This window comes from Electrona antarctica (assembly GCF_951216825.1).
Source record: "Electrona antarctica genome assembly, chromosome: 12".
In the NCBI taxonomy this organism is placed as follows: domain Eukaryota; kingdom Metazoa; phylum Chordata; class Actinopteri; order Myctophiformes; family Myctophidae; genus Electrona; species Electrona antarctica.
In genome coordinates, this window is record NC_136793.1 from 52,178,624 (window position 1) to 52,194,902 (window position 16,279).

The 16,279-nt window shown below is 43.7% G+C and overlaps 1 protein-coding gene across 1 annotated transcript in view; it reads right to left on the reverse strand.

Annotated features, from left to right (window-relative positions):
• Positions 1–16,279, reverse strand: part of LOC306934012 (disintegrin and metalloproteinase domain-containing protein 9-like) — a 45,705-nt gene that overhangs the window by 10,305 nt on the left and 19,121 nt on the right. Inside the window, exons 6-17 of the mRNA XM_079516420.1 lie at positions 14,904–15,126; positions 12,204–12,269; positions 12,034–12,105; positions 11,439–11,608; positions 4,881–4,962; positions 4,366–4,499; positions 3,454–3,625; positions 2,826–2,918; positions 1,226–1,333; positions 1,031–1,121; positions 799–904; positions 375–561 (exon numbers count right to left, since the gene is read on the reverse strand). Of these exons, the coding sequence (XP_079372546.1) occupies positions 375–561; positions 799–904; positions 1,031–1,121; positions 1,226–1,333; positions 2,826–2,918; positions 3,454–3,625; positions 4,366–4,499; positions 4,881–4,962; positions 11,439–11,608; positions 12,034–12,105; positions 12,204–12,269; positions 14,904–15,126 (1,504 nt within the window). The remainder of the gene's footprint in view (positions 1–374; positions 562–798; positions 905–1,030; positions 1,122–1,225; positions 1,334–2,825; positions 2,919–3,453; positions 3,626–4,365; positions 4,500–4,880; positions 4,963–11,438; positions 11,609–12,033; positions 12,106–12,203; positions 12,270–14,903; positions 15,127–16,279) is intronic.

The window sequence follows — 16,279 nt, forward strand, 5'->3', positions numbered from 1 at the left end:
TCGCAGTGCATTTCCAATGGAAGTCACATGGTTTGACACAACATTTTTGTTGTATGAGGGGGAGGGGGGCAGTCGAAACACAGCCGAAAGCCGTACAACAAAAAATGTTGTGTCAAACCATGTGACTTCCATTGGAAATGCATTGGGGCGGCCATGACACTTACCCTTTGTTTACATCTAGCATCCAACAATGTTGTATGCTAGATGCGAAGGTGTGAGTGAGGCCAAAAAAGTGTAAAATTCTAAGCACCAGATAGGTGCTGGAATGGGGTTTATTTTTTAACGGTTCACAATGTCAAATTCTACTATCGTGGGGGACATTTGGCCACACACACACACTCACTCACTCTCACTCACACACACACAGCTTTTACCTTTCCCTCTCCACACCTGGTGCCGTCGGCAACCATCCCGGGGTCGGGGACGTCCGTGCCCAGTTTGAAGTCCACTCCGTAACACTTGGTCCCTAAGATCGGCGTCGTTATGATCGACGGTTCGATTCCAAACACGGTGGGACCGCTTTCGACGTTAGAACACTGCAGCTTGCCACACAGAGCGTTTCTATGGAGACACACACACACACACACACACACACACACACACACACACACACACACACACACACACACACACACACACACACACACACACACACACACACACACACACACACACACACACACACACACACACACACACACACACACACACACACCTTCATGTTCAGTAAAAGGTACTCATCACAGAGTGTGTGTGTGTGTGTGTGTGTGTGAGTGTGTGTGTGTGCGTGCTACGTACTTGCTCTCACACTTCTTGTAACCATAGTTCAGATAGCCGCAGTTTCCAAAACGATCTCCTTTGCTGTTTACATCTTTAAAACAAACCTCTGGGGCGGTTCTGGCCTCTGTTGGGAGAGAGGAGAGGAGTGGAGTGTACATGTTGTTAACACAGCTGACCACCAGAGGGGGCTGAGAGTAAGTCAAATGAATGTCAAATGACAGTAACATTTTTAAAAAGGGCAGATATTTACTTTGTCCAAATATGTCTTTGCACTGCTGCTCGTAGTTCTGACATCTTCCATTATAACAGACGGCCTGCTGGTTCTGACACGGATGACCGTTCTGTGCACCATGAAACAATAACACCAAGTCAATGCAGAATTTCACCTGTTTGGTGTCTGTGCGTGTGCGTGCGTGCGTGCGTGCGTGCGTGCGTGCGTGTTTACCTGCACAAATACGTCAGACTGACAGAGGGCTGAGGAACCGTTACAATACTCGGGTAAATCACACTCTTTGTCTGTAGAGGACCTACACACTGTACCTCCTGGTATGAACTAGAGATAGAGAGAGAGAGAGAGAGAGAGAGAGAGAGACAGAGAGTGTCAATATGCTTAATCCATTCAGACCTGAGGACGATTCTACAAATGTCTTCTAAATCCTGACAGTTTTCTGAAAAATCCTGTTTCTATATCAGTGGTTTTCAAACCTTATCATGTCAAGGACCCCCAAAGATATATGTAATTGGCCACCGACCCGCATCTGAAAATATGTTGTTCCAGGGACCCCCCCCCCCCAGAAGCAAAGATATGAGTTAAAAATGTTCGCTGTGAAAGAATATATATTCAAAGATTTGCGCCACATTTTCACAATTTTTCAGCTCGTAGCGCAGCTAGCTTGTAGATCTGATATTTTTCAATAGCTAAAGTATAACGTAATGCTCAAAACACCAAAAGGGGTTCCCGCCCAAAATGTGTTAAATTTGTTTATCTACTTGACATATTACATATTATTTTATCTCGATATTAAATATACTACATAAATACATGTATCATTCTGTATCACATAACCAGCCTTTATTTGCCCTGGCTGAAGGGGTGATACAATGAGAAAGAGGCTGATAAGCATGCACAGTTCCTCATTCACAGTTTAGTTTAGTTTATTTCATTTTGATCATCTTCACCAGTATCCATTAACATCATATGAACACGATATGATGACATCAACATAAGCAAACCCATATAGACCTGAGGCTGATTTTTAAAAATGTCAGCTCATAGTGGCGCGCTACGAGCTTGTAGGTCTGCTATTTTTGAAAAGTCGTGAAAATGTGGCGCAAATCTTTGAATATCTATTTCAGAGCGAACATTTTTAACTAAATTTGGCTTCTGGGGGGTCCTTGGAACTACATATTTTGGCCCAATAGAGGGGGTTCTGGGGGTTCTTGACATGAAAAAGGTTGAGCACCACTGACAGAGAAACGTGTTGGATTTTGAAGTATTTTTTGAGTGGTGCAACCACTCCCTTACGGACTTATGTGTGTGGGTGGGTGGGTGCCTGCCTGGCTGGGTATGAGCATGAAAACAGCTTGGGTTTTTTTCACCACCTGTGCGCAACCTAACACACGCACATATTAACTGTATATATGATGATTTCTGGTGTGCCAGTACAGTACAGTGACAGTACAGTACAGTACAGTACAGTACAGTACAGTACAGTACAGTAAAGTAGTAGAGGGACCGGCACACGGTAACTCTGTCATTTCTCAACCGTTTCGGACACGGGGCGGCACGCCGGAACCGGCCCGGCCCCCTGGGCGCGTTCCTGGGGGTCTGGAACTCCCCCCCCACCCCGGGGACCCCCACATGGTAACTCTGTCATTTCTCTACCGTTTTGGACGCGGGCGGCTCACCGGAACCGGGCCGGCACCCTGTGTGCGTCCCCCCCCCCCGCGCGAACCCCCACACGGAGTTGCACCACTCACTTCACACGGGTGTGATTTTTTTGAATCAACCTCAGTCCAAAATGGGTTAATAATAGTTGATCTACCTGACACTTGTGACAGCAGACTCCGTACGCACACTGTGCTCCAGTCTTCAGTTTACAGGTCTTATATTCACAGCAGGGGTCCTTCTCACACTCCTAGAGACACACACACACACACACACACACACACACACACACACACACACACACACACACACACACACACCCCGTAGTCGACAACAATACAGTGTAGGTGAGATGGATCATATAACTGAAATGTTGTTGCTCAAACTTATCTTGAACGTGCAAGTGGCAGTGTGCGAGTAGGGTCTGGCCAATTTGGTATTAAAAATGGGTTAAAAGTAATTAAATTGTCACTTTAGAAATGTGCAATTTATTTATTTTTTTCTTCTTTTACTATACTGTACATATCTTGTATTTGTGTTTTGTTTTCTTTATTCATTCATAATGCCAGTATCCTTAATCGTAACTGTTTTTGTCATGAATAAAATAAACAACTTTTTTGATAACAAAAAAGGAATGTGTATAATGTGTATATTGTATGTTGGTTTGTTTGCTGTTGAGTGACAATGTTTCACATTAAGCTATTTATCTACCCCCCACAAAATCATTTGTGGACCCCCAGTTTGGGAACCCCCCCCCCCCCCCTGCTCTAATCCATCCATCCTACCTTCTCTGAGCCGCAGTCACACTCTTCTCCCATGTCCACCAGTCTGTTTCCACAGAAGGGGGCGCTGTAGGCCTCGTCAGGCTGCGGGGCGTTGAGCAGACAGGAAGCCGCTCCCGACAGAGTCAACTTCTCAAAGTCGTCTGCACTACAACTGCTGAAGTTTCTAGAACCACTGGAGAGGAGAGAGAGAGAGAGAGAGAGAGAGAGAGAGAGAGAGAGAGAGAGAGAGAGAGAGAGATTACAGGAATGTTGGGTTTGTTCGTTTGTGTGTGCGTGTGTAGTAGAGTCTGACCTTTTTTCGGTATTCCCGTTTCCCACGGGATGGGATTCAAATTTGTATTAATCCCGGGATTGGGACGGGATGGGAATGAAAAGTCAACGGGATCGGGCAGGAGCGGGAATGACATCAATTAGCCTCATTATATTACCACAGATTAACCGCTCCTATTACCATAACCTTTTGAATTAAAACTGAACGAAACACAGTACTCTAAAAATAACACAAAATCCATTGCCTTTCCTAATGACTAATGTATTAAATAAAAAGGAAAAAAAAAAAAAATACCGTAATTTCCGGACTATAAAGCGCTCCCGAATATAAGCCGCACCAGCTAAATTTAGGGGAAAAAACAAATGTGTACATAATATACAAGCCGCACTGGACTATAAACCGCTGGGGGACGTAGATTTAGAAGGTCCCCGTAGTGGCCGTTAGCTGTAAAAATCCAGGAGGGGAGTGAAAATTCACTGTAGTGTAGTGTAGTGTGGTGTGGTGTAGTGTAGTGTAGTGTAGTGTAGTGTAGTGTAGTGTAGTGTAGTGTAGTGTAGTGTAGTGTAGTGTAGTGTAGTGTAGTGTAGTGTAGTGTAGTGTAGTGTAGTGTAGTGCAGTGCAGTGCAGTGCAGTGCACATACGTGGCTCCAGAGTTCATGATGCAGGCCTCCACAGCACAGGTACAGTCTCTGCCGTCATCGTGATTCATCCCGAGGTTGTGACCCAACTCATGAGACACGATGGACGCGAAGGAGGGCACGTTGTTATTGGTGAACTACAGGGCGAGAGAGAGAGACAGACAGACAGAGAGAGAGAGATACAGACAGAGAATACATAGACAAACAGTCAGAGAGACATACAGACAGACAGAGAGACAGTCAGAGAGACATACAGACAGAGAGATACAGACAGAGATACATAGACAATCAGTCAGAGACATACAGAGATACAGAGATACATAGACAATCAGTCAGAGAGACATACAGACAGACAGAGACAGACGGAGACAAACAGTCAGAGAGGCATACAAACAGAGAGAGACATGGTGTGAGGGTGGCGACAGTTTTTGATGGTTTATGCTGGTTCATAATACGAGATTATTAACTCGTGGTTTATTGCCGCCTTAAGGCGATGTTAGGAACAGGAAGTGACATACGGCATTGATCCCGCCCCCATGGCTCCTGGAGCACACCGTGGAGACGAAGGCCATGCCAGCTGTTCCTCCGAAGGCCTTCTTCCTGCAACATCATCGATTGATTGATTATTTTTTTAGTCAATGAAAACAAAATGCAAACAGTACAGGGTACAACAGTCAAGCCTTTGGTATCCAAAATGACTGACGGCACCGAAGAAAGAGCTTGTGGTCCTATGCATTCATTCACAATCAAAAACAACAAGACATCTCAGAAAATCATGAAATATATACATGTACAGGTGGGAGTAGGAATGAATACATTGGATGGGGGGGGGGGATAAAGAGGTGGGGCAATCACCTCCTCTCCTTTTGACCAGCTTACAGTGACAGGTGAATTTTCAGGCCTGTTTTAACACTAATTATGTCTTGGACGTGTATACACGTCTTTCGAATCAATACTACGGGGTGCGTAAGGACGTGTATAGGCATCCTTTGGTCTTTATTGTTGATATAAACAAGGAAGTGCACTGCCGTTCACGTCCTTGTTTACGGCTCCAAAAAGAATGGCTCGTATCTCCTAATCTAGGGAACGCTCCATGGTTTTGACCAGAAGGACAATATGTTCCGTCTTCATTTCTGACTCCAGCATGCCTCTCGTTTGGAATATAAACGCTTCTAGAGAGACGTGACCAGCGTGAGGTAAGAACGGAAGATCATGCCTCCCGGTTATTTTCAGAGTACAATCTGCCATATCCGCTGGCACTAGTCTAGCGCCTATATTTTGAAGAATTCCCCGGCCAAAAAAAGTGGGAAACCAGTGATTTGCTTCTTTTGAGGGCAGGGGCCAGGGCATTCCACACCTGAGTGGCAGTGCTGTGGAAGGTGAATTTACCCAAATTTGTTCTAAAAGTGGGTGGCACTAGATTATTGTCATCATAACAGTTTGACGGCCGCTAATTGTTTAATCCAGTGTTCCACCGCGCGTAAAACGCTATACCCGACATTTGTTTAATGCGTTTAATTCCCCGTTTTAAAATAATTAAAAAGAAACAGCGGATTTATCCGGGACCTGATGACGAGGCCGCCGCGTTATGATGACGAAACCGGAAATCAAGTCATCATCTGGGCTGCTAGGGCTTCTGGGAAATTGAGCTCAATGTAAGTGGACGGGGGGTTTGTTTGGACTACAATGCCTCATGGAGGCGGACCCTGTAGCGCATTGTAATGGCCGCTGGTGTTGATGATCAAAACATGCCGACGGACCATTTTTCGCTGGATTTTCGTCCGAAAGCTGCAAATACTTCAGCGTATGCTCTAAAGGTAATAAAAAAAATCAGCGTTGAATATTTGATTAAATAGCGGGTAACGCGGGTTATGGAGTCAAACTGTTAATCTCCACCATGGTGCGTGTGTGCTTTTGATACATGCTAGTTATTCAAAGTACATACAGTATATCGTTGCTGTTCAAAACACGATGTCCTACTTGTCATCCTACGAGAGTAGTGAAAATAGCAGATCTACAAGCTTGCACAGTGCCTTGTAGTTAGGTAAAGTTAGCTTAAGTTGTGGCAAATCTGCAAAAATAAAATAAAAAATGCTTACCACTAGCTTTCTTCACAGATGTGTTCATAAAAGGTGTCTACTATCACATAAAAAATTGTTCCAACCCAACTCCCTTGGGAAACTTTGTGACAGCTGCTGAAAGTTGGGGTACCATTATTAGTCCATGAGCCAGACAAGTTTTCATTACGAAATGAGTGGGCAAAACCATACCTATATTAAATTGTTTAGAAGGTCAATATAAGTAAATTAATATATGATAACACTTCCACAGGAGCAGCTTTTTCATATTTATCACACATTTTGTTATTTTCACCTATATACATGATGGGTGAATAGGATGAAAAAACTTAAGAACTAGTGATCACCATGAAACTTCCCTAGTAGGCCACATTGAAATGCTCTGATGTATGATTACATCTATCTAGAACACTCTAATATACACATTCATATTGATACAGATAGGAGTATTAAATAATGAATGCACAAAATCTCTGTACGTGCATACACACGTCCATCTAGTAGACCATGGGTTTTCAACAGGTGGTCCGTGGACCACTGGTGGTCCGTGGAGGTATTGCATGTGGTCCCTGACCATGCATTTAGTAATGTAGGATTTGTTGATTTGTTTTAAATGTTCTTTCCACTAGTTGAGAAACCGTGAACTGAATGACCTGGTGACCTATGATGAGTCCATCCATGTCATTTACTGACAAGTTGGAGTTCAAGAAATTCAACAGAAAAAGGGAGTTAGAATCTCAAGAAAGGGGAAGTGCACTGAATGACCTGGTGACCTATGATGAGTCCATCCATGTTCCATGTAGTCATTTACTGACAAGTTGGAGTTCAAGAAATTCAACAGAAAAAGGGAGTTAGAATCTCAAGAAAGGGGAAGTGCACCGGATTGTCTGGTTGAGTCATTATTATTAGGACATTTTACCAGTAGTAGTCAACGGTTGAGAAACAGTGGGATGTTGTATACACATGGGATGCATAGCAAGTGTTAAGTTACAAAAGCACTAATCTTAGCCCATATCCCCACCCAACACAATAGTGGTCCCCAGGTTGATTTGAAAAAATGCATTGAATGAGTAGTGCCCATGACGCGGGAACGAAATTCATTTTCTAGGCACTTTTTCTGGGGTCCCAACACGGCCTATAGTTGATTAATTACATGAAAACAATGATTTATTGTATTACAAGTTTTCTGAAATTGTATATTTAAATATGCAAATTAGGCATTATATAGGAAAATATGCCTGATTTTGCATGACTCTGTCAATTGAATATTGTATTGACAGTCAACATTCTTATTTCATTTTGTTAACATGTCAAAATCAAAGGTTTTAAATGAGGGAATATTCAATGTCCATATAGTAGCCAATGTATCATCTAACTATAAATGCAAAGTCTCTGTGTCTGTACAGCTGTACGTCTGTAATACATATAACACCAAAACCGTTCGCCCCGCCTACTTCAAATTCGACACACGCGTTCTACACCCCCACAGGGAGTGCAGTGCAGTGCAGTGCAGTGTCGAGTTGGTCGGACCCATGGTTGTCCAGAACCGCCACAAAAGGCCTCTGCCCGGGCCACAGCTGACATCACAAGGCCTCTGCAACTCCATATTTGGGCATGCCTAAATACGGGTTCGTCCCACCGACTTCTGACATCTGCATAGACCCCATATTTGGGCATGCCTGACAAAGATGGGCATAAAAAGTGATACCGCTGACATCACTTCTGACATCTCCATGACTTGACCAGCTCAACAGAACGATGAATTGGCTAATAGATGGCAGTTACAGATCACCTTTTTTACATGCCAATATGCCCAAAGGTACCCGAGCCTATACTGCAACCGGATGCGTGACGCACAACAACGTGCATAGAGAGCTGAGTCAGACAAAGCACGAGATGCACGCCTAAAGCTGCAAGATCTGTGGTTGGTGTCAATGCGGGATGCACTCTCAGTCCACGGCCACGCATCACCCTGTGTCCAACCAACATCATCTATCCATTCACTCTGCCCCACCAGTTTCCAGTGAGACCCTGCTTCGGCATGACTGTCAATAAGTCTCAGGGCCAGACACTACACCGTGTTGGGGTCTTCTGCATGAGGAACTTCTTCAGAAAGTATTGAATAAGTAAAATTACTATTCCAGTCAATTACCCATACTTGAATTATGCAGAAAGGTGTGATTATAGGTCTCTACACAATAATGGCTCAAACGTTTATCATATATTTGTGTAAGAATGTGTGTGGTAATATAGGGGGCCACATATTCAATGCATGATAACGACCACTAAGCTATGTGTCTGCAATGGTTATCATGCCAAACTGTGAAGTAGAGATGCACAACAAGTAAAAAAATCACACCAGCTTTGCCCACCGATTTGATTCTATAGCTATGGCCCTGGCTCGTGTTATCACACTATAATAGTGTTTCTGATTGTATCTCTAGAGTTACAAAACGTACAAACACATGTTACCACTCATATTAAAGCTTAGAATGGTGAGCAGTTTTCTATAGCCATTAGGAACATGTTGGTTCTTAGCACACACTTCCAAAATGGGGATATTTGCAAGCCTTATTTTACATTTCTTAGATGTCTGTGCAAAATACTGCATTAAAAGCCCATTTAAGCATATATGGAAGTTTTGTGGAAGTAAAATAACCATTCCAATCAATTCCCCATATTTGAATTATGCAGAAAAGTGGTTTCATTGGTCTCTGCACAAAGTAAGGTTCAAAAGTTGATCATATATTTGTTGTCACAATTTGCATGTGGCAATATAGGGGTGCATGTACTCAATGCATGATAACTACCACTAAGCTGCTAGTCTGCGATTGTTATCATACAAAAATGTGAAGTAGACAAGTACAGCTAGTCAAAAATTCAAACAAGAATTTGCCCACCCATTTCGTAATTAACGCGCAAATTAGGGGGGGTCTGGCTCATGGACTATATCAACCAATATAAGGCAAAACATTCCAAATTGCATTATACTTTAAGTAGCATGTGACATGTCAAACTAGGGGGGTTTCATGATGCTGAATCCATTCCAAGCATGAGTTTTGCACGAAAATATTCCTTGGGCTAAATTCGGCCATAGCCACTTGCCCAAATGTGCCCAAATGTGCTGACCTCATCACATTTGTGATGACGGCTATGGGCATTTTTAGGCAAAGGAGTGTTTTTTGTGCAAAACTAATGCTTGCAATGGATATAGAAACTTGAAAAACCCCTAGTTTGACATGTCACATGCTACTTAAAGTATAATGAAATTTGGATTTATTTTTGCCTTATATTGGTTGATAATGGTACCCCAACTTTCAGCAGCTGTCACAAAGTTTCCCAAGGGAGTTGGGTCGGAACACATGTTTCTGTGATAGTAGACACCTTTATGAACACATCTGTGAAGAAAGGTAGTGGTAAGCATTTTTGTAGATTGGCTATTTTTATTTTTCTAAAACAATAAAAAGGTTTTGGACGTATACGTTTTCCACCTGACAGTTGATTATTAGCGAGCACCTAGTATATGAAGATAGGTTGAAAAGTGGTCCTTTAATGATGCCATTTGTGCAACATGTAAGACGAATGTACTGTAAATTCTGTGCTCTGTGAATCACACAGAAACAAACTACAGCAGCCATGTGGGGCCGGCAGCTACGGTTTAATTACTGCTATTCCCGTTACTGAAGAAGCGAGAGCTTCTGGGAACTCAGATTACAGTCTAGTCTAATGTGTTTATTTTTCTCTGCCCGTCTCCGTCTCCTGAACTTTCCCATTAACTCGTTCCTATTTTCTGCAATTTTTAACCCATTTTGACCTGAGATCAGATTCTAAAAATGTCTTCTACATCCTGACAGTTTTCTGAAAAAGCCAAGGTTCTATGTCAGTGGTTCTTCGATTTTTCAAAAATAGCAGACCTACAAGCTCGTAGCGCGCCACTCGGTGGCGCGCTATGAGCGTGTAGATCTGCTATTTTTCAATAGCTAAAGCATAACATAATGCTAACACCAAAAGGGGTTCCCGCCCAAAATGGGTTAATGATGTCCTCAAAGTCATAGTTAGGGATGGAGCTCGATAACCGATACCCAAAAAGAAAAACCCGACAACAAGCTTATTGAGTACCCGTTATCAATAAGCTTATTATCGAGCATAGCGGCCCATGACGTCACGTTTAAACAATCAAGACAAGAGGCGATCAAGAAATACATCTAATCACCCGCGCTGGCACAAACATGTCGGCCTGAAAGTGCTTGATGTCTGCCAACCAGCGCTGTCCGGGTAAACACAATTAGACTTTTAAAAGTAACCAGTTAACAGTTTCTTTAATATTATTTTATTGGTAAAAAAGGTAAATTGCCTTCCGTCTGTTAGAAAGGTACTGTATTTGAAGGCCCTAATAAAAGATACTGGTTCTGTTCAGAATTTATTGTCTCCCGTCTTTCCACAAAATAATAGAAAATGCTCGATAGTGGACTCGATAAGAACCCGGTTCGAAAAGCCTGATCGATAAGGTGCTCGTTATCAATTAAAAAAATTAACGAGCTCCATCCCTAGTCATAGTAATACAAATATGTTTGTAGGCCTGTCACAATTAGCACAATGTCACAATAGTCCTTCTAATAGTAATTATTTGAGATTTTGCATAATCGTCAAAATGTTAAAACAAAATCTGAAATCCACAAGCTTACTTCTGCTGAGTCACGTCTATGTCTGGGAACCAGGTCTCTCTGTGTCTGTGTCTCTGTGTGTGTGTGTGTGTGTGTGTGTGTGTGTGTGTGTGTGTGTGTGTGTGTGTGTGTGTGTGTGTGTGTGTGTGTGTGTGTGTGTGTGTGTGTGTGTGTGCCTACAGTATGAGTTGTGCTGAGTCATGTCTGCATCTGGGGATCTGATCTTTCTCTCTCTGTGTGTGTACGTGCGTGCGTGCATGTGTTGTGCATGTGTTGTGTGCGCGTGCCGTGCATGTGTGTGTGTGTGTGTGTGTGTGTGTGTGTGTGTGCCTACAGTATAAGCTGTGCTGAGTCATGTCTGCGTCTGGGGACCAGGTCCTTCTCTCGCCACTGGGTGAAGCGACTCAGAACCTCTCCTGCTGAGCCGTCGGTGCTGATGTGGTTCTGCTGAGACCAAATCTCCAAGCCCACCAGGACCACACGCACGTTCAACTGGATGTATATCTGATGAACAGGCAGACAGGCAGACAGACAGAAAGACAGGGGGAGAGAGAGAGAGAGAGAGAGAGAGAGAGAGAGAAATAAAGAACTAAATGTGATTTATGTTGCAAAAATACTGAAATGAATTGTGTTTCTGAGCTACAGCAGTTCCATATAAACATGATTCCTGTTGGTCATTGTGTCATTATCCGTCACAGTCATTTGATTGATGACTGTCAAATCAAATCAATTGCACATCAAAATGTTTTGGAATCTTATACCAGTACTTAAAAGTAATAAATATAGTATTCGCACAAGAGTCTAGTATGTACATCTAGCAACAAAGTCTTGTACATTAGAATCGACATTCTCTTGTAGATTTGAACTGGTTCCATAGAAATAATCATCAGAAAAGACATTTCTCCATCCATCCATCCATCCATACTCACACTGTCGATATAGTTAGCGAGGTGAACCATCTCCTCTCTAATAGCCGTCTCGTTCCTATTCATATAGGTAAACTACAGACAGACAGGAGAGAGAGGGAGTTGTAATAGCTGTACTGGAAGACTGGTTGAGAATGAGACGTGTGTTGTGTTGTACTGGGAGGAGTACTCACCCTATCGTTGTCTACAACAAGCAGCAGTTCCACATAGTGAGTTTGAGGTAGAATTCCACGCTTTGACTGTTGAGAGACACACGCATGCGTACGCGCGCGCGCGCACACACACACACACACACACACACACACACACACACACACACACACACACACACACACACACACACACACACACACACACACACGTAAGTATAAAATGAATAATCAAATGCACAAGGTTTGGTCTTAACCACTTACACCCTTGACCAGAGTTCCCCAGGACTAGGAGTCTATGCGTTCTGAGCTTGTACATCTGCCATTTTCTGCAGGAGCGTCGACTCGTTTGCCCTACTAGATTAGGGTCGCTGGAAAAGTGATTAAGAATGCCGCATTCTACAAACGAACCTTTTTCGACCCAATACTCGCCGCAGCTCTGCTTCAGAGTTCTGGACATTAGACCGTGCCCACTGTATTGCCTTGCCGCAGCTCTGCTTCAGAGTTCTGGACATTAGACCGTGCCCACTGTATCGCCTTGCTGCAGTGCACATTTTGACAGCAAATTCTGATTTAATCTTAGTCTTCTGATTAACACACCATTTAGTTTTAGTCCTATTTAGCCATCTGAAATTCTTTAGTCTTAGTCGACTAAATATAAAAAAAACCTTAGTCTTTTTAGTCTTGGTCTTACTGTTAATTTTGACAGCAAATTCTGATTTAGTCTTAGTATTTTGAACACACCATTTAGTTTGAATCCAATTTAGTCATCTGAAATTGTTTAGTCTGTCTAGTCTTAGTCAACAAAATTAACACTGCCATGCTGAAACTGTGACGTTACCATGGATACCAGCTGCCTATCTCACTACATGGCACTGTGTGTTCTCTTGTATTTCCCTTTGTCCTGCACTATGCGAGCACTGTTGAGGTTGCTGTAGCCTAAATTGTATATTAATCTTGTCACTTGCTGCTGTATCTACAGTGCTTTTTCTTGCTCTGTATCTTAACTGCTGTGCTTCCCCTCGCAGGACCAATAAAGGTGTTCTCTTATATTGTCCGACTTGCTATCCTATGTTATCCGACTTGCTTTGACATCATTCATTTGTCTTGGAGATGTCATCATTTCTGGCGCCAGACAACAGTGGACATCACGTGTTCTAAATAATAATAATCATATCATCATAATAATAATACTATAATTCAGTCAATGTCTGTCTGTCTGAATGTGTGTCTGTCTGTCTGTCTGTCAGAAACATCGCCGTATCTCTTCACCGCCTGCACCAATCGCTCCCACTTTTCACACCGGCATTGACCATAATAATATGGAGGTCTTAACGAAGCCCCTTTTTCCAATTTAACAAATTATAAATGAATAATGAATGTATTAGTGAATTAAAAATGCGAAAACGCACCCACAACGGGTAAGGGCTAGTACTAATAATAATGGATTGCACTTTTAAAGCGCTTTTCTATGCAGTTTTCTTCCATGAGTTGCTTAGTCAAAGCGCTTTACAATGGTCCATTCATTCATACATTTGGCCAGTGTCAGCGTCCTCACTTCCCACATTCACACACCAATGGTGGCAACCACAGGGAGCAATTAGGGGTTCAGAGTCGTGCTCAAGGACACTTCGACACCAACTCTGGGGGAGCCCGAGGTCACGCTGGGAACCTTGCGGTTGCCGTCCGGCTGTTCTACCGTCCGCTCTACCGGCCACTGACGCCCCCACTATCTCTCTCACCGAATTAATTGCCATCTGGTTGTGTGTGTACTCCCTCAGATAAGAGATTAAAGAGGTTTGCTATCTCATAAATTCCTCAGTCACAAACACAACCCGTCTTCAAAACCGTCCATGGTACACTGTGGGCAGATTGTGGAAATTAAACAAGATAAATCGCAAGTGACTCACGATGTTAGCGTTGGTGTCTCGAGTCTGCAGTGATGTTCGGCTCGTTAGACGTGCAAAAACTGTGAGTGTCAAAAAGACCGTTGGCCATGCAATTTGGTTGTGTCTACAAATGCCTTCTAAATCCTGACAGTTTTCTGAAAAACTCTATGTTTCTGTGTCAGTGGTGCTCAAACATTTTCAAATATATACGTAATTGGCCGCCGACCCCCATCTGAAAATATGTTGTTCCAGGGACCTCCCAGAAGCAAAGATTTGAGTTAAAAACGTTCACCCTGGAAGATTATAGATTATATTTTTCAAAAATAGCAGACTTACAAGCTCTAGCGCGGCACTCGGTGCCGCGCTATGAGCTTGTAGATCTGCTATTTTCCAACAGCTAAAGTATAACATAATGCTTAAAACACCAATAGGGGTTCCCGCCCAAAATGAGTTAAGATTTCCGTCGGTCTATAGATTTCAATAATCAGCAGAAGCCATTGTGAAATGCACATTACAATGGTCAGTTCACCTGAATAGACAGGTCTGTAATTATTGATTAAATCAACTAATGGATCGGGTCAATACATATCACTATTCAACTAATAGTAAATCTAAGATTCAAGCCATAGAGCACATGCGTAACATGTTAATGCATGCGTGTGTGTGTGTGTGTGTGTGTGCGTGCGTGCGTGCGTGCGTGTGTGTGTGTGCGTGCATGTGCGTGTGTGTGTGTGTGTGTGTGCGTGCGTGCGTGCATGTGCGTGCGTGCGTGCGTGCGTGCATGTGCGTGCGTGTGTGTGCGCGTGCGTGCATGTGTGTGTGTGTGCGTCCGTACCCGGACATGCTGGCTGACAGTGTGATGTCTGTGAGGGATGTCTTCCGGCTCGTACTGAGCATGCTCTGTAGCGCCGACGGCGTCGTGGCCGGGGCCAACGTGTGCTGTGCCACACCCCCTGGGCTGTGATGTCACATCCTGCAGGCGGTACAGCAGGTGCTGGCCGGGGGCGGAGTCTGAAGGCTCAATACCGTAACTGTCATTGGAGAAGTGCAGCACTCCTCTGAGAGACACGGGGAGAGAGAGAGAGAGAGAGAGAGAGAGAGAGAGAGAAAAATACGACAGACAGAGAAAGACTTGGGTCACAGGGTCAGGTGGTAAAACCGATGTATCTGAACCCATTTTGGGCGGGAACCCCTTTTGGTGTTAGCATTATGTTATGCTTTAGCTATTGAAAAATAGCAGATCTACAAGCTCATAGCGTGCCACCGAGTGGCGCGCTACGAGCTTGTAGGTCTGCTATTTTTTAAGAATCGAAGAACGACTGACATACTGTAGAAACATAGCTTTTTCAGAAAACTGTCAGGATGTAGAAGACATTTTTAGAATCTGATCTCAGGTCAAAATGGGTTAAAATGGCAGCAGTATCAATACTGTCATTACCACGAGATGCAGTGCAAACAGTACATAGGGTAACGTTTGTCTGGTACAGCAACGTGTCAATGTTGTGGGGCGACAGTGGCTCAGGGGTAGAGTGACCGGATGGCAAACCGCAAAGGTTCCCAGTTCGAACCCTGTGGGCTCCCCCCAGAGTTAGTGTCGAAGTAGCCTGGAGCTCACCTATGCTTTCTATGGCATAGGCAGCTCCCGGCAGGATCCGCCGGCAGAAACTGTGCGCAGCTGCTGGACATGAGACTAATTAATTAGAGCGACAGAGAGAGAGAGGAGTGTGTGTGTACGGGTGTGCGTGTGTGCGTCAATTTAACAAAGGTGCAGACGATCAGAAATCAGCAGAGAGTGATCGACGTTTGCGCTACTCTATGCCGAATTGAAGTGGACTTTCCGAGGCTAGTGTCGAAGTGTCCTTGAGAAAGACTCTGAACCCCTGATTGCTCCCGATGTGCAGGTTGGTGCCTTGCACGGTTCCCCCCCGACATCGGTGTGTGAATGTGTGTGTGAATGGGTGAACGCAATGCACAATCTCTGTAAAGCGCCTTGGATAAAGGCGCTATATAAAGTCACCATTTATCATTTAAACGGCAATGAGTCTGAGCAACATTAGTGCAGAGACTTGATGGAGGAAAAAGGGTGATTTATAATACGGCTCCCTCCAGACCAATGTGACTGTTGCACAATTTGAAAACTCAATACTGCCCTAAACCGGGTGAAAGTTTCCATGCTGCGGCTTTGCTCTGACACTCAGGTTGTCGGATCAA